Below are 25,528 nucleotides of genomic sequence, written 5' to 3' on the forward strand. Positions count from 1 at the left end.
GGCGGCGCCTGGCTGTGCCCTGGCCGGTTCCCGCCCGCCGGCCCCCAGCGGGGAGGAGGCTGGCAGGCCGCGTGCGCCGGCAGCTCCCGCCACGGGGGAGAGCTGTCCCTGGAGCCCCGACTGCTGCATGCAACTAGTGGCCCTCCCCCTGGCGGGCGCCGCCTGCAGCTCCGCCGGAGCCGAGGCGAGAGGGCGGTCTCCGGCACAGGCTAAGTTCGCGGCAGCACAGGGGCAGGGAGGGGCCCCGCGGCGGCTGCTTCCCGGCGAGGCAGGCGGCTGCAGGCGGGCGGGGTGTGAGCGGAGAGCGCCTCTCCACGCCCGAGGATGCTGGGGGGCGATGCCTGGCGGCAGGGAGGACGAGATTTGTCAGAAAGCGCTGCAGCTGCTGGCCGAGCTCTGCTCCAGCGGGGCGGTGGAGAACGAGAACTGCCTGGATTTCATCTACTACTTGCGGGACAGAGCCCGGCCCCGGCTCACCGACTCAGGTACGCGGCGGCTCGGGCGGCAGACAGCCCCCCAGCGGGGATGGGGAGAGGCAGGGTGCGGCGCCTTCCCTGGGGGCGCGCCGTATTCCTCCCCAGCCCCGGGGGATGCTGCCGCCTCAGCGGCTTCCCCCCGCCGACCAACAAGGGGGCCGAAGAATGGGCCCCCTCGCACGTACGCCCCTCTGCTCTGATTCCGGAGGGGGCAGCCCCGCAGGAGAGCCCGTCTCAGGATCTCGCCTTTAGTTCACAGCACCGACCTCCTCTAAATGGTCTGCAGGGCGATCTAGAAGGCTGCTGAAAGGTGAAACCCGATGGGCTTTTAAGTGCTCCTAAATCATTAGGATTTTCTCTCAGGCTAGTTGAAGAAAGCAACAGCTGATGTCATCAGTTTCCAGCCATTCTTTCAGAAGGTTACACAAGTTATATTATTGGATGTGTCCCTTAAACTTTAGGACTAAAGCTTTTATGTGCATCAGCTTTAGCAAATATTAATTTCAAAAGCGTGCCCAGTGCAATATAATTGTTCTGACCGCTGGTCTCAAAGTAGGAATCCTGGGTACACTACTTTAAAGTATCTAATCTTAGTGGTTCCCTGGTTTTATTTGTTTTAAAGCCAAAGAATTTGTTTGATTTCTGATACTGGTTTGAACCTTGAAGTGGTTTAATGAGTCCAATCAACCCAGGATCTGAGTGTTTGGTGAAGGTTCCTTGGGGATTGTTTTAATACTAAAAGGCTACCTGGCTTTTCCTGAATTGATGTGGTCTCTTCAATCAGTCTGGTGTGCTTTTACATATACGAGGCTTTTACTGTTAGTGTTTTATTTAAATACTGTAAAATCTATTAGCTCACAGGACAGTGTTTTTTTTTTTTTTTTTGAACTAAGGAGCTTGGTGGGTTTCTTTCTGCCTTTCAGAGATAAGAAGCAGAATAAGCAGCCTTTAAAAACGGTCAGAATATAAACTAAGAGATTTATTTTCGTTTATGTCTTGAGCATGGTTGCCTTAGTGTCTTCTGATTTAAATACTTCACGTAAGCTTTGTAATTAGGTTGCTGTTCAGAAAAACAGTAAACATTCCATGTTATCTTATTCCAAAGTGCCCAGAATCCTTCCACCTACAGTGGAGGAAACAGTTCATAGGGCTTAAGCAAGTTTAACACTTTCTCATACCGTATTTCAATTTCTGTACAGCCTCAAGCCACCGTTCGCAGGTGTGAAGGAAGGTAAAAAGCAGAACCATTTTTAAAAACAGTTAAAATAACTGAGAACTGGACACTATTTACAGTAATCTAAATTGCACTGGCAAGTTTCCTACTTATCACTGCACAGTAATAAGCTTTTATAGTCTACTAAGGTAGCCAGTTCACTTAGCACATTTTATTTCAATTTCAGTCTATTCCTCAATGTCTGTTATTTTTAAACAAAGATTTTGCTGTAAATTGATAAACATGAAGCAGCTTTCCTAGTAGAATTTATGGACAAATGCTTGGATAGACTAAGAAAGCTTGAGCAATCCAATAAGAGAAATAACTGGTTGAGTAAAATATTCTTCCATGACCAATAAATATAGTAGAATATTCATAGGTGTAGGTTATTTGTAGTAAGATCTATTTTCAGCTGTGATAACTTCATTCACCTAAAACAACTAATTTTAAATGATTGCAGACATTTTAACAAGAACTTTAAAATTTACTAAAATAGATAGAATAACTCATTAAGTAAATATTATACACAAGTATTTAATAATTTAAAGAGTTATTTAGTTCAAATAAATACTTTGTATGTGACAGGCACCTGCCTGTGTGACAGATGTGAATGTACAAAACCCACACCTTTGGCTACGGTTACATTACAGCGATCTGTCGACAGAAGTCACAGTTGGAAGAGATTTCCCAACATAACTTCTGTCGACAGAGTGCAGCTAAACACAAAAGGTGATTGGAAGAGCGCTCCACTTTGTTGATAATAGTGCGGCAGGACCGCCTATCTGCTCTCTCGACAAAACGGGCACCCAAAAGCACAACAGACAGGACTGCCCATTGTTCTGGATGCCCTGTCTGTCAAGGGAAGGCCCTCCCAGAGCATCCACACACCTTTCTTGTCGATGGAATCTGTTGATAATAGCAGTATGCTTCATGGCTGAAAGGCATACCCCTGCCAGCGAAAGTGCTTAGTTTTGTCAACAAATTGTTGACAAAACACATTTTGTGTGCGGATGTCCCACAAATTTTGTTGACAAAACCAGGGTTTTGTTGGCAAAACTCACTGGTGTACCCGGAGCCCCAGTGTGCGACAGACACCTACCCACAAAAGCTCATGATATAATACATTTGTTAGTCTCTAAGGTGCCACAGGGCAGCTTGTTATTTGAGAAAATATGTGATGACTCTTTGCAGACTTTTCCTCTACTAGAGCCTTCCAGTCCTTTCTCACTACCTGAGTTAAACATCTAGGCTACGTCTACACTAGACACAGCTGTCAACAGAAGTTACTCTTGGAAGACATGTTCCAACAAACTTCTGTTGACAGAGTGCATCTACGCATACAAGCGGATGATTTTTCGATCTGCTCTGTCAACCAAAGGGCCCCCCCCGGAGCATCTACGTGGCTTGCATTTTGTATGTAAATGCTCTGCGAGTTTTGTAACAAAACTCTCTAGTATAGTTTAGCCCTAAGGTATGGTATGTCTTAGCAGCTGCATACTTTTGTCACACAGATGAGTGTCTCTGTATTGCCAGAGAAGCAGGTATTTTCAGAGAAGATTTGTCAAAAGTGTGATTATAATTTTGTTTTAGGACTATTAATAGTTTAGCACCAAATATAAGTAATAGCGATCTTCTTCTGTACACGACAGTCAATGCAGGCTTTCTCAAAGTGGCAAATTTTATGGCAAATTACTGTGGTTTGCCATTCTTTTACAAATAGGACAGTGTGTACTTTTGGGCCACGTCTACATGGGCAGCCTCTGTCGACAGCGAAACCTCGACAGTACCGCTATAGACAGATAGCATCTACACATAAGATCAAGCCACTCTGTCAACAGAAAGCAGCCAGACAGCCGTGCTTGACAGAATGGCTGACTGGAAGCTCTGCCAGGGGAACTGGCAGCCCTCTTTGTCGACAGAAGTGTCTACATGGGCATGCTGTCGAAAGAACACTGTTGACAGAGGTGTTATACCTGATTGGGAACAAGGATATCGCTGCTGACTGAACAGCTGAGTTTTGCCAACAAACTATTGACAGAGCACTTTAACTGTGTAGAAGCTCGGTAACTTTTGTTGACAAAAGTCACATTTTGTCGACAGAAGCTGCCCATGTAGACCCGGCCTTGAAGGACAAAGTTCCATGCGTCACATAAAAATTTTTAAGGAGTCTTGCCATTGTTTTTGTTGTGTTTGCCTGATTTCCAGTTTGTTGATAATTATAGAAGTATGAATATGTTGAATTTATTGAAAGGACTAAGAAATTCCATGATAAAATGTTGGAGGTTATATAAAAAAAGATGGTGTGTATCTACAGCACATTCTGGATTGGATTTGGCACTCTTCTTGTGGATAAAAGAATTAAAGGATCCAACCCTGGAAACTTATAATAAAAAATTTAAAAAGGTCATTGGAAACTGTTGTGCACCTTTGGAGGAAGATGAGAAGAATGCTCAGGAAATGCTTATACAGATGAAGGACTTGTGTAAAAGGCTAGATCATTAATCATGGTGAATTTTCATTAATAGCACACTGTGTGGAATAATGACAGTAGGAATACTAAATAAAGCTGCCTATTCTTGACTGTCATACTGGATTGTACAGTTTGGGGATAAGCCAATAAGATCACAGGTATTCAAAACGGTGTTCTTTTAAAATTTCCACTTTTTGCAAAAACAGAATAAACAGTGACTATTGTGAGTTTAATGATGGACATTAGACATGAAGAAGTCCATAGGTTATAAGCAAAAGCAATAAATTTTACACAGTAATGGAAAAATCAGACCTTCCTATTTAATCAAACTAAAAATAGTTGATTTTAATCAAGTAACCAAGAGTTCTGGAAATGTGATGGTTACTGAAGGAACAGAGTGAATGTGGATGGGAACAATTTATATTTATGGCAGTGGAAGCTAAGGGCCCCCTTCATCAATACATTATTTAACTAAATGCATTTTTAACTCTGCTTTATTCCTCTACACAGGACATAGATGGCTTAGCTGCATAATAAATTACGGTAAATTCTTTCATATTTGGCAGTCTATCATCAGGAACTCTCAAATAACCACCATTTTAACCATAATTAAATTTTAGGTACATTTCCCATTAGTACAGTATGGTGAAAGTAAACATAAATAAATACAGAAAATACAGTATAAGTTTACAGTGTACGACACTACTGTTGTTCTTAAATAAAGTACTCTGCATACATTTTTGTTTGTTTCTTACTGTCTAATCTTGTTTTTCGTTAGTGCTGTGCATTGCTACGTACACGTCTCCATTATTCAAAATATTTGAATTCCGGCAAGTTCCTGGTCCCAGGGCTGCTGCATATGAGAGAGTTTACTATATTGACAGGAAAAACAAAACTGGAAGGCAGCACAGATGTTTGGACTGGTTGGCATTCAGCAAACTACTTGAGCACAGAAGTCAAAGTTGGGGCTTTTGTAAATTAAGTTTGGATTAAGACAGGGTTTAAGTCTTCAGTGTACTAGCCTATTGCATACTAAGTGGCTGTGTGGACTGTGCTATTTCTACTTAGTATGTGGAATAATAGTGAGCTGTGTCGGAGAGGAAGCCGTGTTAGTTTGTCATTTCGAGAACAACAAGAAGTCTTGTGGCACCTTATAGACTAACAGATATTTCGGAGCATAAGCTTTCGTGGGCAAAGACCCACTTCATCAGATGAAGATGATGAAGCGGGTCTTTGCCCACGAAAGCTTATGCTCCAAAATATCTGTTAGCCTATAGTGAGCTATAGATATACATCACATCTTGCGACATACTGTTTATTCATCTAGACAGCCTTTGCTTAGAGAAAATCTTTTTATCACAGACATTACATTTTGTCCCACAGTATGATTTACTAGTGTGTTGTGAAATCATCTTAAAACTGGTCTCGTGGTGTGGGTTTGCATATTTCTGAATAAACTTTAGCTCTTATGCTAGCCTATTTTTGAAAAAAAAGAGTCTATTGGGCCTGAACCTGAAAGACTTGCATTTCAGTGGGAGCTGGAGTCCTCATTCTTTTGTGCCTCTCTCAAAATCTCAGCTTAGATGGCTTCAAACTTGTCATTTCTTTGTCCTTAACAAGGGTTAAGGCCCCAGCTAGCCTGACATTAACAAAAAGCTTTTGGCAATTTTGCGAGGGGGAAGGGTGTTAAAATCAAGCTTCAAAAAAAGTAGCTTAATTTCTTAAGAGGAACATGTCTAACTTTTCATGCTTGGATAACTTAAAAGTGACTTTGATTCGATTTTGTTCAAACTTTGAAAAAACAAAAAGTGTCAGGGAAAAAGACTAATTTAAGCATTAGAAATTTCAGCTGAAGGGGAAAACCCATTTACACAGTCATGAAGTGAAAATAGGTGAAATAACCCTTTCAAGATATAGTACATTTATGATCACTGTACTTTACACTCATTCTGAGCCACATTCACCATTGCCCTGAATATTTCATGGTCATTGGCACCAGTACAAATAAGTATAAAATGCTACAATTCTGATTTGATAGTGTTTTCCTCCCATATTCCATCAGCATAAACCACTCAACACAACGTAAACCAGTAAACCAGGTGCTCTGGCATTAAGACAGATTAACAAGGATTCCTGTCCAGATTCCTCTGAATTTCAGGAGCTAAAATATTGTTTCAAATCTTGCTAAAGTATAGTGTTAGTTACATATTTTAAATGGGAGCTGAACATCAAATCATGGAATTGTAGAACTTGAAGGAATCTTGAGAAGTTATCAGTTCTAGTCCCTGCATTCGTGGTAGGACCAGCTACCATCTAGCCTGGGCTGGGGAAACATGTTTTTGGTCAGGGGCCAGTGATCTACAGAAAAATCAGTTAGGGGCCACACAAGTGAGAAACAACTCTCCCCCCGCAAAAAAAAGAATACCCAACCCACACTGCTGTGGCCCCCTACTGAAATACCTCACTTCCCTGGCACTCAAGCTTCCCACAGGCCAGATTAACTCTTTAGGGGCCCCAGGGTGAGTAGATTTTGTGAGGGCCCCCCAGGCTCTGGTGTGAGGGGTTCATTGTGAGGGAGGGGGCTTCCAGGGAGTGGAATTGTGAAGGGGTAAGGGGTCTGGGTAGGTGAGGATAGGGGTCTGGGTGGCAGGTAGGGTGCTGGAGCGGGGTAGGAGTGGAGGTCTAGCCAGGAGGGAGGGTGGAGAAGTGGGCTGAGGGAGGGGTGTCTGGAAGAGTGGGAGGGTGCAGGGGTAAGCTGAGGGTGAGTATTTGGCCAGGAGGGAGGTGGCAGGAGAAGACTGAGAGTGGGAGGTCTGGAAGGCAGGGAAGATGCAGGAGCAGGCTGGATATAGGGTGTCTGGCTAGTGGGGAGGGTGCAGGAAAAGGGTGGGTGGCAGTCAGGTCAGGAGGGTGGGTGTAGGAGCAAGGGTGGGTGCAGTATCAGGCTGAGGGTAACATATCTGGCCAGGGAGGAGAGTACAGGAGCAAAGGAGTGTGCAGAAATGGACGGGGGATGGGAAAGCTGGGCGGGAGAGGGTGGAGGAAAGGGCCAGGGTGGGAGAGGTAGGCTTGCAGGGGCCACTGGGGCTGGCCATGAGGGAAGGAAGGGGGGCACTTACATGGCTCCCTGCTGCTCCCAGGTCCCATCCTCCTCAGCTCCGGCTGGCTGAAAACTGGCCTTTGGGAGCAGTGAGGAAACCCTCTCACAAGTGGTTTGCGGCACCACGTTCCCCCAGCTGGGGAGGTGGGGGACTGGCAGTGGTATTGCACCCAGCTGCTCTCTTACCCCCTAGCTCCAGCAGACCTGCGGTTTGGATCCAGCCCCAGCTTGTCTGATCTGGCCTGAGAGGCTCAGGGCTCCCCAATCCCCATTCCATCATGAGCTGGATGCTGTGGAGGGGAGCCCCAACCGAGATGTGCTATCTGGAAACAGATGAGCCGGGGCCTGGCCCTTGGGGTGGGGGTTCTCCACCCCGATCTAGACCATTCCTGACATGTGGTTGTCAAACATCCTGTATAAAACCTTCAGTGATAGAGACTCCACAACTCCCTGGGCAATTAATTTCATGCTTAACCACCCTGACAGTTAGGAAGATTTTCCTAATATCCAACCTAAACCTCCTTTCTTGCAGTTTAAGCCCATTGCTTCTTGTCCTATCATCAGGGTTAGGGAGAATGATTTTTCTCCCTCCTCCTTGTAACAACTTTTTAGGTCCTTGTAAAGGGTGACCATATTTCCTTACGTGAAATACAGGACACCTGGTAAAATTGCTTGGTGTTAAGCGAGTTTCATGGCAATCCATCACAACTATGCCGTACAAACATTCAAAATAATTTTAAGTTGACTGAGCACCCCCGTAAAAGATATACTGCATTATTAGAACAAAAATAGGTAAACTTTAAACATATATGCCAACACTTAAGTGGTTACTGCTCTATAGCCTGTGGGCTACCGAGCTAAGCGCAACTCCCAGCAGCTGTGCCCCCTTTGCCCCAAGTGGCTGCCCCCCATTCTGTGCCATAGAGCAGTGTTGGGGGTGGGCGGATATAGGAGACCCAGCCTCGTCTGTCTTTCTTAGGCAGTGTGAGCAGAGTGCACAGCCCCCATGCAGCCTGACTGTGGCTGCTCACCCCCTTGCCTCTCTTCCCCCTGCCCCATCAACTGGCAACAGGCTGTTTAAAGAACCTGTTTAAAGAGCCCATCTACTTCCTCCAGACTCTCCAACCGGACTCTCCGACCGGCTCTTTAAACAGACAGCCCTGCTGTTTAAAGTGCTGTCTCTTTAAAACTCAGGTCCCTGCTTTGCAACGTATAGGACAATTAGCCTGTTTTTTGTTTTTTGTTTTCTTAAAGTCGGGTAGCTCTGCAGGGAGCTGAAAAAAGGGACAGTCCCAGCTAAAATGGGATCGATGGTCACCTTGTACTTGTAAGCTGTTATCATGTCCCCTCTCACATCTTCTCTTTTCCATACTAAACAATCCCACTTTTTTCAGTCTTCCCTGGCAAGTCGTTGTTTTCCTCTTGTGAAAAATCAGGCACAAATTTTGGGGATTTAAAGAGACATTTGCTGTTTGCCTTTAAAATCTGAAGTGGTATATTGTTTTAATTGGTTTTAGTGCACATTTGTTGTAAAAAGCTAGGCACATAGAGATTTTTCATTGACTAATAGGGTTAAGTACTTGGGTTATCAAAGAAAAAAATTCTGCTTTCAACAGATTATGTAAATTATGTGATTTGAGAAAGAGGAAGCAAAAGAGCACATATCTGCTAAAACAAGAAGGACTACAAGGCTACGTCTACACGTGAACGCTACATCGAAATAGCTTATTTCGATGTAGTGACATCGAAATAGGCTATTTCGATGAGTAACGTCTACACGTCCTCCAGGGCTGGCAACGTCGATGTTCAACTTCGACGTTGTGCAGCACCACATCGAAATAGGCGCTGCGAGGGAACGTCTACATGCCAAAGTTGCACACATCGAAATAAGGGTGCCAGGAACAGCTACAGACAGGGTCACAGGGCGGACTCAACAGCAAGCCGCTCCCTTAAAGGGCCCCTCCCAGACACAGTTGCACTAAACAACACAAGATACACAGAGCCTACAACTGGTTGCAGACCCTGTGCCTGCAGCATGGATCCCCAGCTGCCGCAGCAGCAGCCAGAAGCCCTGGGCTAAGGGCTGCTGCCCACGGTGACCATAGAGCCCCGCAGGGGCTGGAGAGAGAGCGTCTCTCAACCCCTCAGCTGATGGCCGCCATGGCGGACCCCACTATTTCGAAGTTGCGGGACGCGCAACGACTACACGGTCCCTACTTCGACATTGAACGTCGAAGTAGGGCGCTATTCCTATCCCCTCATGGGGTTAGCGACTTCGACGTCTCGCCGCCTAACGTCGAAGTTAACTTCGAAATAGCGCCCGACGCGTGTAGCCGCGACGGGCGCTATTTCGAAGTTAGTGCCGCTACTTCGAAGTAGCGTGCACGTGTAGACACGGCTCAAGTGTTTTTGACAATGAAGATTTAGAAACTTTAGTTGCTGCCTTAGGAAACAAGTGGTAAAATATGAATAAAAATGAAAAGTTGATGACAGTTATGGTATGGTTTACTCCACATTTTTTCTAAACAAAGATTGTACTTTAATTTAGCAACTGTACAATCAATAACATTTCCTAGAGTATAGGTCTGTATCTTTTATGAATATTCTGGGTAGGTATAGATGCTTCAGATGTTTCTAACTGGATGTATCACAGTGGGATCCAGAGGTCCCTGATAGGCTGCTAGTTTCTATAGATGTTATACAAACATGTTTGGCCCAGGGTGCCCATCAGTCCCATTTATGGTGGTATGGTCCTGTACATGGGACATCAAAATGGTGTCCCTACTTATTTTAGAAAAGGGACTAATTGTCCTGTATTTTCTGCCAGCAGTTGCGCAGATGCAGCTGGTGGCTGACGAGCAGGGATACCACAGGTTAGCCTACTTTCCCCTTCCCCGGGACTTTGGGAAGGCAGTGGGGAAGCGCCATGGTTGCCCCATCCCTGCTGCTTCCTCAGGGCTCCCGGGGGCCCTGAGGGCTGCCATGGCCTCAGGCTTGGGGAGGGCAGGTGACTGCTGCCTCCTCTCTGGATCCCTGCGGCTTGGATGAGCTGGGAGGAGTCGCCCCACCCCCCATATCTCCCTGTCCTATGTTTGGGACAGGAAGATGTGGTTGCCCTAGGTTGGCCAGATCCTCATCTTGCCTAACATCACTGTGCACTGCCAAGGTTACATAAAGTCAATTTAATTAAAAGAAGCAACTGAGCATTCCTCTAAGTTGGTTAATCCTGATTTGGCGTAAAGCTAGTGCAGCTGCTTGTAGTCCAGCCTCCCCTGGCGTTTTCACCCTCATTCCCTTCCACCAGTTCCATGTGGCTGCTCTCAAAGGGGCAGTGGGCCCCTGCTGGCAATAGGAGAGAGGAAGAAGTAAAGCTGGCTCCAAGCTACTTTCCCTTTCTTCTTTCCATACACGTGCTGCGTAAGAGCTCAGAGCTGTTGACAACTAAACCCATATTGTTAATATAGGGTCTTAAAAATTAATCTGAAGTAAAGTCTTCACACTAAGAAAACAGCAAGATTGTAGAGAATTACCTGTAAAAAGGTGAACCCATCAAGAGAATGTAGGGGAAAATATTTAATGTCACAAGTGGAAAGCAGAAATTCTTAGAAAGGATTCCTGGTGACTTTCTTCAAGAAAACAGGGGGAGTGAGGGGATATGGGATTGTAAATTTCTTCATTAAATTCATCCTTGCTGTAATTCTAGAATGTCCCAGAAGTTACATTGTACTTGCATATTTTATATAGTCCTTAAATGCACACAACAGTGTGCTGTACAATATAGAGCGCTTCTGCTACATTTGCTATGTGCATTGTGGATTTTTTAACACTTCGTGAGGGAAGACAGACTTATCCAGTCTTCCACAGTATTACTTTAGGCTCCAGTTGGTCTAAGCCGCTAAGCATTCTGATTTGCGAGCAGTGACCTTAGAAAATGACAGGATAAATCTTGAGAGAGAATCACTTTTATCAGAGCTTTCCATTACTAGTCCAGTCAGTTCCATGTGTGCCCTCCAATTTTTGTTACTGCGTCTAATCCCTGTTTGAGTTTTTATTGGAGATGTCTCTGCCAGACTTGTTAAAATTACAGCAAAAACGTAAAGCATTTCACTTGCAAAATTAGAGTTGCTTTATGACATAAACAACCAGGGCAAAAATGCACATTCATAGAACCATAGGAATAGAAGGACAAGATGCGAGGTCATCTAGGCCAGTCCCCTCCCCTCGTGGCAGGACTAAGTGTAGTCCAGACCATCACTGACAGGTGTGTGTCTAACCTGCTCTTAAAAATCTGCAATGATGGAGATTCCGCAACCCTCCTAAGCAATTTGTTCCAGTGTTTAGCCACCCTGACAATTAGGACGTTTTTCCTAATGTGAAACCTAACCTGCCCTTGCTGCAGTTTGAGCCCATTACTTTTTGTCCTATCCTTGGAGATTAAGAGGAAATATTTTTCTCACTCCTCCTTGTAACAACCTTATGTGTACAAATTGAACCTTTCTAATGGGGCACCCTCAGGAGCTGACTGGTGGCAAACCAGAGGTTTTGCTGAATCATAGGTGATCAGCCTATCAGCATTACCAATACTTGTACTGTTTTCAGGGCTCTTAGGAGACATTTAGGGGTAAATTAGAGGTAAATAACAGCACAGACCACGGAGAGTCAACACTAGAGGCTGTAAGCAGTCTTTATGGGACCATAGGAAACTTGGTCAGACACATCATAAGAGGGCACCAGCTTAACTGAAATAATACCAGAGACCATAGATGTTGCTGGATTAGAGACTGTTCGATTGAAGAGGTTCAACCTGTACTTGAAAACTGTGATCATGTCCCTTTTCAACCTTGTCTTTCCAGGCAAAACAAAACCATTTTTTTCAATTTTCCTGCAGAGGTCATGTTTTCTAGACTTTTAGTCATGCTTTTTGCTCTTCTCTGGACTTTCTCCAGTTTGCCCACATCTTTCCTGAAATGTGATGCTCGGAAGCTGTACATAATACTCCACTTGAGGCCTAATCAGTACAGAGTAGGATGGAAGCATTACTTCTTATGTCTTACTTGCAACACTTTTGCTAATACATTCTACAGTGATACTTGTTTTGTTTTGTTTTATGTTTTTTTTTTCAGTATCGCTACATGACTGAATCATAGTTAGCTGTGGTCCACGATGACCCCCAGTTCCCTTTCTGCAGTACTCCTTTTTAGGCAGTATTTTCCCATCATATATGTGCGCAACTGATTGTTGCTTCCTAAGTGCATTACTTTGCATTTGTTCATATTGAATTTCATCCTATTTACTTCAGAACATTTCTCCAGTTTGTCCAGATCATGAAAATTATAATCCCATCCTCCAAAGAACTTGGAACCCCTCCCATCTTGGTACCATCCACAGAGTTAGTAAATGTATTCTCTATACCATTATCTAACCCAGCAGTTCCCAACCTTTCCAGATGGGGACCCATTTTGACAATTCAGGAAGATGTGGGTGACCCAAGGCAATTCAAAATGGGGGGAAGAGGGGGGACAACACTATAACTAGCTTATTTCGTGCTTGAGGCAAAAATATAAAATTGCATTGCCTGAAGTTTATATATTCATAGTAACAACAAGAAGTCTTGTGGCACCTTATAGACTAACAGATATTTTGGAGCATCATGTTGCATCTGATGAAGCGGGTCTTTGCCCATGAAAGCTTACGCTCCAAAATATCTGTTAGTCTATAAGGTGCCACAAGACTTCTTGTTGTTCTCGAAGCTACAGACTAACACAGCTACCTCTCTGATATTCATAGTAGTTATTTCATAGAAAAGAGGAAATTCATTAATAATGAAATAACACTAAATTTACTATATTTAATCAGAGATGTGATGGGGAAAGACACTCATCCCCAAACTGCTCCCCCCAGCTTAAACCTCACACTAAGGGTCTGGGAGTCACACTCGGGTTAGGAGAGTCACACGTGGGGGCTGGAGGGGCTGGGGAGTCACACTCAAGGGCTGGTGCTCTCGAGGAGAGTCACACTCGGGCTGGAGCGGGGCTAGAGGAGTCACACTCGGGCTGGAAGGGGCTACAGGGGTTTAGGGGAGTCACACTCAGGGGCTCAGTAGTAGGCATCCTTCAGTCTGCATAGACTATGGATTGCGCCCTTTAAAGTTTCAATTGAGGACTTCATTTACAGCTTCTATTGTGACTATGAAGACCCACATGAGAGTGACAGTCCTTGCTGCATCTCTTGCAGATGTAGTGGGTGTCTGACAAGTACTTATTATGCTTTCTGTGCGCTCGCTTCTCCTCTGCTAGCTGTCTGATCCTCATCTCGCCCTTCTGAAGGCCCTTGTGTAACCCCTGCCTCCATCTGCTGCGGTCGTCTGCTAGTTCTTCCCAGTTGTCCAGCTTGATGTCTACCTCTCTGAGGTCTCTCTTGCAGACATCTTTGTAGCGCAACTGGGGGCATCCGGACTAAAGTAAATAAAACAGTGTGTATTGTATTTTTAAAAGTTTATTCACAGGTGTTACAAAAACAGGACAAGTGCCATCTGTGGGAACCCTGGGTGGGGGTGGGGACCTTCAACCCCCATGGCAGGAAGCTGGTTGGGGCACAGAGCCCTGGCTGGCAAGCACCAGCTGCTGGAACCCTGTCCGGGGGGCTGGAGGGAACCCCCAACCGCCGCGGCTGGAAGCCAACTGGGGTGTGGAGCCCTGGCTGGCAGTTGCAAGCCATGGTAACCTGGCTGGGGGTAGCAGAACCCAGACTTCCAGCAGAGTCTGGAAGCCAGCTGGGTCATGGAGACCTGACCTGCTCTCAGCCCCCACTCCAAGGTTTAAGCCTCCCAATATCTGACCCCGGCTCCCTCCACCTACTTCACCTGAGCTGGTTGCTGCTTCTTTGGCTCCCTAGCTCTGTGCCCTATGACTTTTTCCCACACAGGTGGGCAGTTCCCTGCCAAACAAGCAACTCACTGAAACTATAAGCCAACTGTTCTTGAAACAAGACAGTATTGACTTGTTGCAAGTGGACTTGGCAGCCACTGGATTCCTTTGTACTAGATTTTTTAAAACAGCACATCTCCACACTTTATGCATTCCATAGCAGGTGTTTGTATAATTATGTGATTGACATATCCTTACACTTATTTCAATATCCTGCTCTGTGCCTCAGTTTATTTAACTGCAAAAATTAGTATAATGCTTGCCTTTCTCTTGGAGCACTTTGCTTTTAGTTAGGGGGATGTAAAAGAAAGCATGCACATGACAGAAATACTACACTTTTTTTCTCTCACTTTTATAACATCTCTTTTTCTTTTTTAAAATGTATATAATATCTATATATGATAGTTTATTTATACCCATTTTACTCATTCTTCCTCTGTTTCCTGTTTTTACTCAAAATTCCTTAAGGCCTCCTTTAATTTATGAGCTTTTAAAATTCACAAAGAAGTGAATATAAAGACAATGTTCCTGCCATGATATTTTTTAGTACTTTCCTAAATATGGCTCCTGTTCAGCCAGGTACATAAGCACATGTTATAAGTTAGGTGGGTTGTGTAGATTCATTGACATCTGTGGAATTACACACTAGCTTAAAAATTAGGCCTGCATATGAACCTATATTCCGAACTACCATATAATATTGCAATGTGCTGGAAAAGATGGTGGCAAGAGTTACTACAAACAAGCTGGCAGGATATGCCAGCTGTATCCACAATGAAAGATTTTCTCTGAAGGCACAGAATCTCATCCTGTGGTGTCTTTGAAAGCAATTAAGTTTGATTCCTGGAAGTACATCCCGAGCAAGTAAAGTGCAAATACTGTAATTAATAATGCATCTTAAAACTTACAGAAGCACCAGAGAAAAATGATATGAGGAACCTGTATGTAGGTCATGTTATGTATGTTTTATCGTATACTAGAGAGCATTTATGCAGTCTTATGAAGCATTCTTGGAAGTTAGTTTAGCCTGTCAGCTGCAAAGTTAAATCAGAAATTATTTGTCCAGTAACAGCCAAAACTGAAACAAGTTTCTTCTTATATTGTATCACTATTTAAGAAAATTGGATAATCAGTGGAAAAATGCAGATGATTGGAAAATTATCTAAAGAGAAGCTTAAGAAGTACCAACACTTCCAGGTGTCTGTGATTAGTTGCAGTCTAATCCCTCATTATTACTCCAAGACTCTAACCTTTAATGCCTTTCAGTATTCTGTAGATTTCAAAAAATGAGCCAAATTCTGTTCTCACATTTATATGCGTGTGATCCGCATTGAGCCTTTACCAACACATTAATGATGACAGCATTTTTCTTTCACTGGCATTTGCACATTCTTTTCTGAGGCCAGGATTTGCTTTATTACATCTCTAAGGCCGTGGATACACTAGTACCCTCCCTTTCGAAAGGGGGATGCTAATGAGCCACTTTGGCAGATGCTAATGAGGCGCTGCCTTGCATATGCAGTGCCTCATTAGCATAATGGTGGCCACGTGCATTTTGAAAGTACGGCTTTCGAAATGCACGCTGCTGGTGTAGACGGGGGCTTTTCGAAAGGACCCCCAGACTTCAAAAGCCCCTTCTTCACATTTTGTTTTGGGAAGAAGGGGCTTTCAAAATCTAGAGGGTCCTTTCAAAAGGCCCCCATCTACACCAGTGGCATGCGTTCTGAAAGCTGCACTTTCAAAACGTGAGTGGCCACAATTATGCTAATGAGGCGCTGCATATGCATGGTAGCGCTCATTAGCATCTGCCAAAGCGGCTCATTAGCATCCCCCTTTTGAAAGGGGCTGCTAGTGTAGCCACGGCCTAAGAAGTATTAAGGAGTTGATTTTCTATGGTCAGTCATTTACATTTGCAGAGCCCAATCCCTTATGTAGATGTCTTCATTTCTAATGGCTTTATGGGTTAATAGTTCCTTGTAAAAACTTTTTGTGAACATGTTATGGTGATGCTATTGATATGTTATATTAGAATTCTAAATTACGTACAATAGATCCCTGACTTACACAATTTCAACTTATGCATTTCTTGTGATAAGGCGAGTTGAAATCGTGAGTGGTGGGGAGCTGGGAACCAGGCGGCAGCCTGGCCACTGGCTCCCCTCCACTCCTGGGAGCCAGGAAACTGACCAGTGCTGCTGTGCCTAGCTCTCAGCTGCCCGCCACTCCCTGGAACCAGGAAACTGACCAGCGTTGCTACGCCTGGGTCTGGGCTCCCTGCTGCTCGTGGAAACAGGAAGCCAGGTGCAGCCAGGACTGGGGGACCAAAGGCAGCAGGGTCCCTTCCCCACCTGGTCCCAACTTACGCAAAATTTGACTTACGTGTCGTTGCCCAGGAATGCAACCTATGTGCAAGTTAGGGGTCTACTGTATTGTGTACAAAGTCCATATGAATGGAAAAGCTTAAAGGAACATGGAGTTACATGCAGTTTTCTATCCTGAATGCACTGTTGATCAGGATGTTGCAAAGCAGTTCCAGTACAAATAATTTTTTAATGTATATGTTCTCTCGCCCCAACACTGATTGACTTGCCAGAAATAATGCATAATTCTGTGACATCAGCAATATTATGGTTTGCCATGAGATGCAATGAATTTTAGGTATTAGAAATGAAAAACTTTCACTTAGTCTGTACTGAAAAATCTTGTGTGATAAGGATTTCATTACTTCCCTTACAAAGCTTTTCTACAGCTTAAGTGTTCTTGTGGTCAGATAGCCTTTTCATGATATTCAGCCTAAATTTTCCCTTTTTTAATTGGATACCATTACTCCAACTCATAGCTCTGTGGGTGTCAAGGATGTTCTGTCTTATACCTTGCTGCCGATGCACCTCAGGGACCTCTCTGGCATCCAGCATCTCTGAGGGAAGCATGTGCTGCCCCAGAAACAAGCCAGTGTTTGAACTGCAATTCAGAGTCTCGGTTTGATCTCTGGATCTCTCTCAGCACTGCTCTGGGGAGAAATAAGTTATGCCAGTCTTGTACTGGCTTGAATTGTCAACAGTCTAATCACCCAAGCACCCTTTCCCTGCCTCTTCCATGCCACTTCCCAGAGGCCCTTTCCCTTCTCACTCCAACCCTGCTCCCGCCTTAATTCACTCTCTGCCCATCCTCACCTCAAAGGGTTGGGGTGCAGGCCCTGGGCTAGGGCTGAGGGGTTCAGAATTTGGGAGGGGCTGTAAGCTGAGCCTGGGGCAGGAGGTTGCAGTGCAGGAGTGAGGGATGTGAGCTCTGGGCAGGGGCTCAGGCCTGAGGCTGGTGATTGGGGTGCAGGAGGGAGCGTAGAATGTGGGCCTCATCTGGGAGACACTTACCTCAGGTGGCTACCAGTTGATGGCACTTTGGGGCTAAGGCAGGCTTGCTGCCTGACTTGGCTCCATGCAGCTCTTCAAAGTGGCTGGCACATCACTGTGACCCCTAGATGGGAGGGTACAGGGTCTGTGTTCACTGATTGTGGCTGCAGGTGCCACTTCTGCAGCTCCCATTGGCTGGGGTTCCAAGCCAATGAGAGCAGTGGAATCAGCACGTGGGGCAGTGGGCAGAGACACTCTGTCCTCTCATTCCCTCCCAATGGGCTGCAGGCATGTGTCAGCTGTTTCTGAGAGTGACATAGGGCCAGGGCCAATAGGGATCCCACCTTAACCCCACTGTACCAATGGACTTTAAGTAGTTTAAGATCTCCGGGTAGGCTTCGCTAGCCTCCAGAGACAAAACCCAATTCCGGGAGACTCCTTCTGAAACTGGGAGGGCTGGCAACCCTATTACTAGTTGGAGGTTACTTCCACCTTTTCTCTGGCATGGCCTCAGTGAATAGCAACTTTGAGTGAGGCAGGTGAAGTCAAGGCTCCATCACACACTCACCATCATTTGAGCAGCAGGTACGGTAGCAGCTTCAGGAAGGCTGCCCGCCCCCTCCCCTCTGTGCTGAGGTAGCTCAGGCATGAATTTCGGAGGTAACCAGGATACTGACTGCACACATACTAAGCAATCAGAACTGACTCATAGTTGCTTCTCCAATGCTAATCTCTGTTTCTAACTATCTCCTTATTTATCACCTGAACATTGTATTTTTTCATTGACTTCTTTAATTTATATTTCATTTGTAAACACACATTTTGATTTTTTAATTTTTCTTTTGGGCAAATAATGAATGTTGTTAGTATGTTGCAGAACTGTAGTCAAGAACTTTCTCTAATGTTGTGGATTTTTGTTGTACTTTAGCATTAATTTAACCAGGAGCTGGTGCTGAGTGTCTTCAGTGGCCGTTTTTGCAGGCTGGGAGGCGTGGCCATCCAGGGTGTGTCTGGACTGAGGCCAGCAGCTGTGTGTCTGGCCCACTTCCAGCTCTCGCGGAAGCGGGTGTCACCTCCCCACACCCTGGGGTGCCTAGCTGGCTGGACCTGAGGAGGGGATGGTGATCTCCAGCGCCCTGTTGCTGGATCCATCCTCATCTGAGGGTAGCTCTGGCTCTGGGAGGATGGTCTGGGTGGAGGCTCCCAGCTGCTCCTTTGCATCTGTCTCAGGCTCTGGCTCATCCTGGGCAGTGTCCAGCACCATGATGGGGCATGGCGGGAGGTGTCCTTGCTCCCAAGGAGGCTGTAGAGCTCCCAAAAAATAGGAAAAGCTGTGGGGGTTCTGCCCCTGACTGTCCAGCCATGTCCCTGGCCAGGACATACCCCTGCCTCAGCTCCTTGACTTTTTAACAGACCTGCTCCTGGGTGCAGGCAGAGTGTCCCTGGGTGGCCAAGCCGGCCGCCAGCTGAGCAAAGTCGGGGGCATTCCTCCTCTTGCTCATTGACTCCTGGACGACCCCCTATTTCTGCCAGAGTTTGAGGATGTCCCAGAGCTCTGTCTCAGTCCATCAGGGGGCCCTCTTTTTGGTGGCCTGGATTAGAGATTAAAATAGAAAACTCAACAATAATGGGGGATTTCAACTGTCCCCATATTGACTGGATACATGTCATCTCACGCCGAGATGCATAGATAAAATTTCTTGAATCCTTAAATGACTGCTTCTTGGAGTGGCTGGTACAGGAACCTACAAGGGGAGAGGCAATTCTTGATTCAGTCTTAAGTGGAGTGCAGGATAAGGTCCAAGAAGTAAATACAGACTAGACCGGTTGGGAATAATGATCACAATGTAATAAAATTTAACATTTCTGGGGTGGGAAAAATACTTCAGCAGTCCACCACTATGGCTTTTAATTGCATAAAGGATCAAAACACAAAGATGAGGAAGTTAGTAAAAACAGAAATTAAAAGGTACAGTGCCAAAAGTAAAACCCCTGCAAGCTGCATGGAAGCTGTTCAATGACACGTTAATCGAGGCTCGAATTGAATGTATATCCCAAATTAAACATGGGCCTTTTCTACACATGCCACTTTCAAAAAAAGTGGTATGCTAATAAACAGCCCGAAATATGCTAATGAGGCACGGGGAAAATTTTCAAGAAGAAGGGGCCTCCGGAATGAGGACTTCCTTCCAGAAGACCTCCCAGGGGCCGCACTTCTAAACTGCATTTTGGAGTCCGGAAGAACATCTTCTGGATTCCAGATCATGTGACCTTATGCTAACAAGGCATGGGGAATTTGTATCCATCCCTCATTAGCATATTTCATAAGCATATTTTGGGCCATTTATTAGCATGCCACTACAAAGTGGCATTTGTAGAAACGGCCATTAAGAGTACCCAAAAAATGCCATTGTGTCTTAACAAACAGGTAGAAGAAGCAGTGAGAGATAAAAAGGCATAGTTTAAAAAGTGGAAGATAAATCCCAGTGAGGAAAGTAGAAAGGAGCATAAACTCTGTTAAGTGTAAAAACATAATAAGGGCTACGTCTACACGTGGAGCCAACATCGAAATAGCTTATTTCGATGTAGCAACATCGAAACGTCTACACGTCCTCCAGGGCTGGCAACATCGATGTTCAACTTCGACGTTGCGCGGCACCACATCGAAATAGGCGCTGCGAGGGAACGTCTACATGCCAAAGTAGCACACATCGAAATAAGGGTGCCAGGCACAGCTGCACACAGGGTCACAGAGCGGACTCAACAGCAAGCCGCTCCCTTAAAGGGCCCCTCCCAGACACAGTTGCACTAAACAACACAAGATCCACAGAGCCGACAACTGGTTGCAGACCCTGTGCCTGCAGCATGGATCCCCAGCTGCCGCAGCAGCAGCCAGAAGCACTGGGCTAAGGGCTGCTGCCCACGGTGACCACAGAGTCCCGCAGGGGCTGGAGAGAGAGCATCTCTCAACCCCTCAGCTGATGGCCGCCATGGCGGACCCCACTATTTCGAAGTTGCGGGACGCGCAACGACTACACGGTCCCTACTTCGATGTTGAACGTCGAAGTAGGGCGCTATTCCTATCCCCTCATGGGGTTAGCGACTTCGACGTCTCGCCGCCTAACGTCGAAGTTAACTTCGAAATAGCTCCCGGCGCGTGTAGCCGTGACGGGCGCTATTTCGAAGTTAGTGCCGCTACTTCGAAGTAGCGTGCACGTGTAGACACGGCTAAGGAGAGCCAAAAAGGAGTTTGAAAAACAGCTAGCCAAAAACTCAAAAAGCAATAGCAAAATGTTGTTTAAGTACATCAGAAGTAGGAAGCCTGCTTAATAACCCATGCAGCCACTGGATGATCAAGATGCTAAGAGAGCACTCCAAGATGATAAGGCCATTGTTTAGAAACTTATATGAATTCTTTTCTTCAGTCTTCATGACTGAGGATGTTAGAGAGATTCCCAAACCTGAGCCATTCTTTTTAGGTGACAGATCTGAGGAATTGTCCCTGATTGAGGTATCATTAAAGGAGGTTTTGGAACAAATTGATAAACCCAGTAGCAACAAGTCACCAGGACCAGGTGGCATTCATCCAAGAGTTCTGAAAGAACTCAGATGTAAAATTTTGTAACTTTTAATGGTGGTTTATAATTTATCCTTTAGATCAGCTTCTGTACCTAATGACTGGAATATGGCTAATGCAGTGCCGATATTTAAAAAGGGCTCTAGAGGTGATCCTGGCAATTACAGTCCTGTAAGTCTAATGTCAGTACTGGGCAAATTAATTGAAACTATAGTAAAGAATGAAATAATCAGAAACGTAGATGAACATAATTTGATGGGGAAAATTCAACACGGTTTCATGCTTTACTAATCTACTAGTTCAGCCATAACTACTCAAGAGAGAGAACATCCACTCAATGTGCAGCAGCAGTCAAAAAAGCGAACAGAATGTTAGGAGTTATTAAAAAGAGATAGAGAATGTGACAGAATATCTTATTGCCTCCATATAAATCCATCTTGAATACTGAGTACAGATGGGGTCAGCTCATTTAAAAAAAAAGATACATTGGCGTTGGAAAAGGTTCAGAAAAGGTCAATTTAAATGATTAGGGGTTTGGAATGGGTCCCATATGAGAAAAGAGTAAAAATACTTGGATTTTTCAATTTAGGGAAGATGCGACTAAGGGGGGAGTGTGTGATAGGTGTTTATATAACCATGACAGGTATGGAAAAAGCAAATGAGGAAAATTTAAGAACTAGGGGTCACCAAATGAAATTAATGGGTAGCAGGTTTTATACTAACAAAAGGAGGTTTTTCTTCATGCAGCACACAGTGGAGAGGCCTGTGGAACTGTTTGACAGAGAATGTTATGAAGACCAGGACTTTAATAGGGTTCAAAAAAGAACTAGATAAATTAATAGAGGTTAGGTCCATCAATGGCTATTAGCTCGGATGGGTAAGAAAAGGTGTCTCTAGTCTCTCTTTGCCAGAGGCTGGAAATGGATGACAGGAGAGGGATCACTCTATGATTATTTGTTCTGTTCACTCCCTTTGGAGCACCTGGCTTTACTGTTGGGAGGCAGGATACTGGACTAGATCGACTTTTGGTCTGACCCAGTACAACCATTCTTACATTCTTATAAGGCTGCCTGTAGGAAAATACGACTGTGGTAACTAATGAAATTGGTTGTAGCTCTTGTGCAGGCACAGATGGTCGCTTATGACAGCCCAGGCCTGTCAGAGACCAAACGGGGTATGCCCAAATAGAGAAAGAGCTTCTCTATTTGGCATGGACTGATTTGGAGTACGCCTATGGCCACACCTTAGCAGTGCAGTCAGATACCAAATTCCTAAAGACAATCATGGCAAAGTTACTTCTTACTGCTCCAAAGACATTCTAGTGCATGTTGGTACACTTCCAGTGTTACCAGGTAAAGGTCAACTGCTGTTTAGTATGGTTACTGGTGTTAGCTGACACTCTGAACAGTGCATATATACTCTGCTTCAGTTTATCTGGGAAGGAGGATTGGGGCACTGAACCCATTAACAACCTGCACAGTGTCACAATTTTCAACAGCAAGTCTGATGGAAATCAAAGACTGTACAGAAAAGGGAATCCATCCACAGGCAGTTTAGAGAGCTATTAGTAGGTTGTCCAGAATACAAATGCTAAATACCAGCAGGAGCAGAATCCTATTTTCAAACTGAAGATGAGCTAAGTGTGCAGGATGGAATCCTATTTCCAGGACAGAGAGCTGATGTCGCTGTCACATTATGGAAGGATGCAAAAAATACAGGCCTCTCACTTGTGCATTGACAGATGCCTGAAACAGGTTGGAGAATCAATGAGAAGTCCTGTGGCACTGTTTAGACTAACATATTTTTTGGTGCATAAACTTTCCTGGGCAAAGACCCACTTTGTCAGAGGCACGTAGGACTTGTTGTTTTTGCCGATACAGACTAATACGGCTTCCTCTCTGATACTTGTCCCCATGAAAATGTTGGAGAATGGTAAGCAATCAGCTTGGCTTACAAGGGAAATCCTGGGTGAGCTTAAACTCAAAAAGGATGTGTAAAAGAAGTGGAAACTTGGACAGATGACTAAGGAGGATTATAAATATATGGCTGGAGAATGCCGGGGGGTAATCAGGAAAACGAAAGCACAATTGAAATTGCAGCTAGCAAGGAATGTGAAGGGCAACAAGAAGGGTTTCTACAGGCATGTTAACAATAAGAGGGTTATCAGAGAAAGTGTGGGGCCGTTTCTGGATGATGGCAGTAACCTAGTGACAAATGATGTGGGAATGCTTTTTTTACCTCAGTCTTCATGGACAAGGTTACCTTCCCGGCTATGGCACTAGGCAATGCAGTATGGGAAGGAGGTGGGCAGCCCTCGGTGGGGAAAGAACAGGTTAAGAGCTATTTAGAAAAGCTAGATGCACACAAATTCATGGGTCCCGATTTAATTCATCCAAAGGTACTGAGCAAATTGGCAGATATCATTGCAGAGCCTTTGGCCGTGTTCTTTGAAAAATCATGGCAATTGGGAGAGGTACTGGATGACGGAAAAAAGGCAAATATAGTGCCCACGTTTGAAAAAAGGAAAGAAGGACACCCCAGGGATCTACAGACCGGTCAGCCTTACCTTAGTCTCTGGAAAAATCATGGCAGGGATCCTCAAGGCATCCATTTTGGAGCACTTGGAAGAGGGGAAAGTGATCAGAAGCAGTCAACATGGATTACCAAGGGCAAGTTGTGCCTGACCAATCTGATTAGCTTCTATGTTGAGTTAACAGGCTCTGTGGACATGGGGAAGTCAGTGGATGTGGTATAACATATATGACATCAGTAAAGCCTTTGATACAGTCTCCCACAACATTCTTGCCCATAAGTTAAGGAAGTATGAACTGGATACATGGACTATAAAATGGATAGAAAGCTGGCTTGATGGTCGAGCCCAGTGGGTAGCGGTCAATGGCTCAATATCTGGATGTCGGTCAGTTTCTAGTGGTTGTGCCCCAAGGCTCGGTTCTGGGGCTGGTGTTGTTCAACATCTTTATTAATGACCTAAATGAGGGACTGGATTGCACCCTCAGCAAGTTTGTGGATGACACGAAGCTAGGGGGAGAGGTAGATACATTGGAGGGTAGAGATAGGATCTAGAGTGACCTGAATAAATTGGAGGACTGGACCAAAAGAAATATGGTGAGGTTCAACAAGGAGAAGTGTAGAGTCCTACACTTGGGACGAAAGAATCCCAAGCACTGTTACAGGCTGGGGCTGGCTGGCTAAGAAACAATGCAGCAGAAAAGGACCTGGGTATTACAGTGGATGAAAGACTGGCTATGAGTCAACAGTATGCCCTTGTAGCCAAGAAGGCTAATGGCATATTGGAGTGCATTAGGAGGAGCATTTCCAACAGATCTAGAGAAGTTATTATTTCCCTCTACTAGGCACTGGAGAGGCCACATCTGGAATATTGCGTCTGGTTCTGGGCCCCCCAGTATAGAAAGGATGTGGACACATTGGAGCGGGTTCAGCGGAGCACAAGAAAATGATTAAGGGGCTAGAGCACATGACCTATGAGGAGAGGCTGAGAGATTTGAGCTCATTTAATTTGCAGAAGAGAAGACTGAGGGGTGATTTGAGAGCATCCTTCAACTTCCTGAAAGGGGGCTCTAAAGAGGAGGGAGAGAGACTGTTCTCAGTGGTGACAGATGGCAGAACAAGGAGCAATGGTCCGAAGTTAAAGAGGGAGAGCTGTGGGTTGGATATTAGGAAAAACTATTTCACCAGGAGGGTGGTGAAGCACTGAAATGCATTACCGAGAGAGGTGTTGGAATCTCCATCCTTAGAGGTTTTTAACTCCTGGCTTGACATGGTCCTGGCTGGGTTGATTTAGTTAGGATTGATTCTGCTTTAGGCAGAGGGCTGGACTAGATGACCTCTTGAAGTCCCTTCCAGCCCTAGAATTCTATGATTCTATGATCGTATGAATGTGTTTATTAGCTGGGAAGTCATACACAACTCCATTGCAGTAGAGAAGGGTGTCACAATTGCAGGTCATGTGCAAACTACCTGCAGGAAGAGCTGCCACGTGAGCTGACTGTGGGAGAAGGTGAGAATGGAGTTATTTACTTTTAAGGAAAAGTAGACCTTCATTACAGATTTTTGGGTGGTCAATGTCTTACCTTGTCTTGTACAAAAAGAAAATTAGTGATTTGCAAACCAAAGGCCTCCTTTGCAAGATATGGCATTCTGGACACTAGTGTTCACTGACAAAAGACCCCTAATTTGCTTCTCACAGTTTCAAGACATTTGCCTAAAAATGGGACTGTGATCACCTCACCTCCTTCTAGCATTCCCAAAAATAAAGCGGAATCAGTTGTGAAACATACTAAAAGATTTGTACACAAGGCTGCTAGTTCTGATTCAGTCTTGTCAGATAAAAATAGGCATTAGAATACTACTAGTTAGCCTGGAGATAGGCTCTCC

At 45.0% G+C, this 25,528-nt stretch overlaps 1 protein-coding gene across 1 annotated transcript in view; it reads left to right on the top strand.

The window, feature by feature from the left end:
• Positions 1-298: 298 nt before the first annotated feature.
• The window catches only part of SYT9 (synaptotagmin 9), a 167,200-nt gene continuing 141,970 nt past the window's right edge, over positions 299-25,528 (top strand). The window contains exon 1 of the mRNA XM_074998905.1: positions 299-485. Coding sequence (XP_074855006.1) covers positions 338-485 — 148 coding nt within the window. The 5' untranslated portion in view covers positions 299-337. The remainder of the gene's footprint in view (positions 486-25,528) is intronic.

The sequence above is a fragment of the Carettochelys insculpta genome, chromosome 6 (genome assembly GCF_033958435.1).
Source record: "Carettochelys insculpta isolate YL-2023 chromosome 6, ASM3395843v1, whole genome shotgun sequence".
NCBI classification, from domain to species: Eukaryota; Metazoa; Chordata; order Testudines; family Carettochelyidae; genus Carettochelys; species Carettochelys insculpta.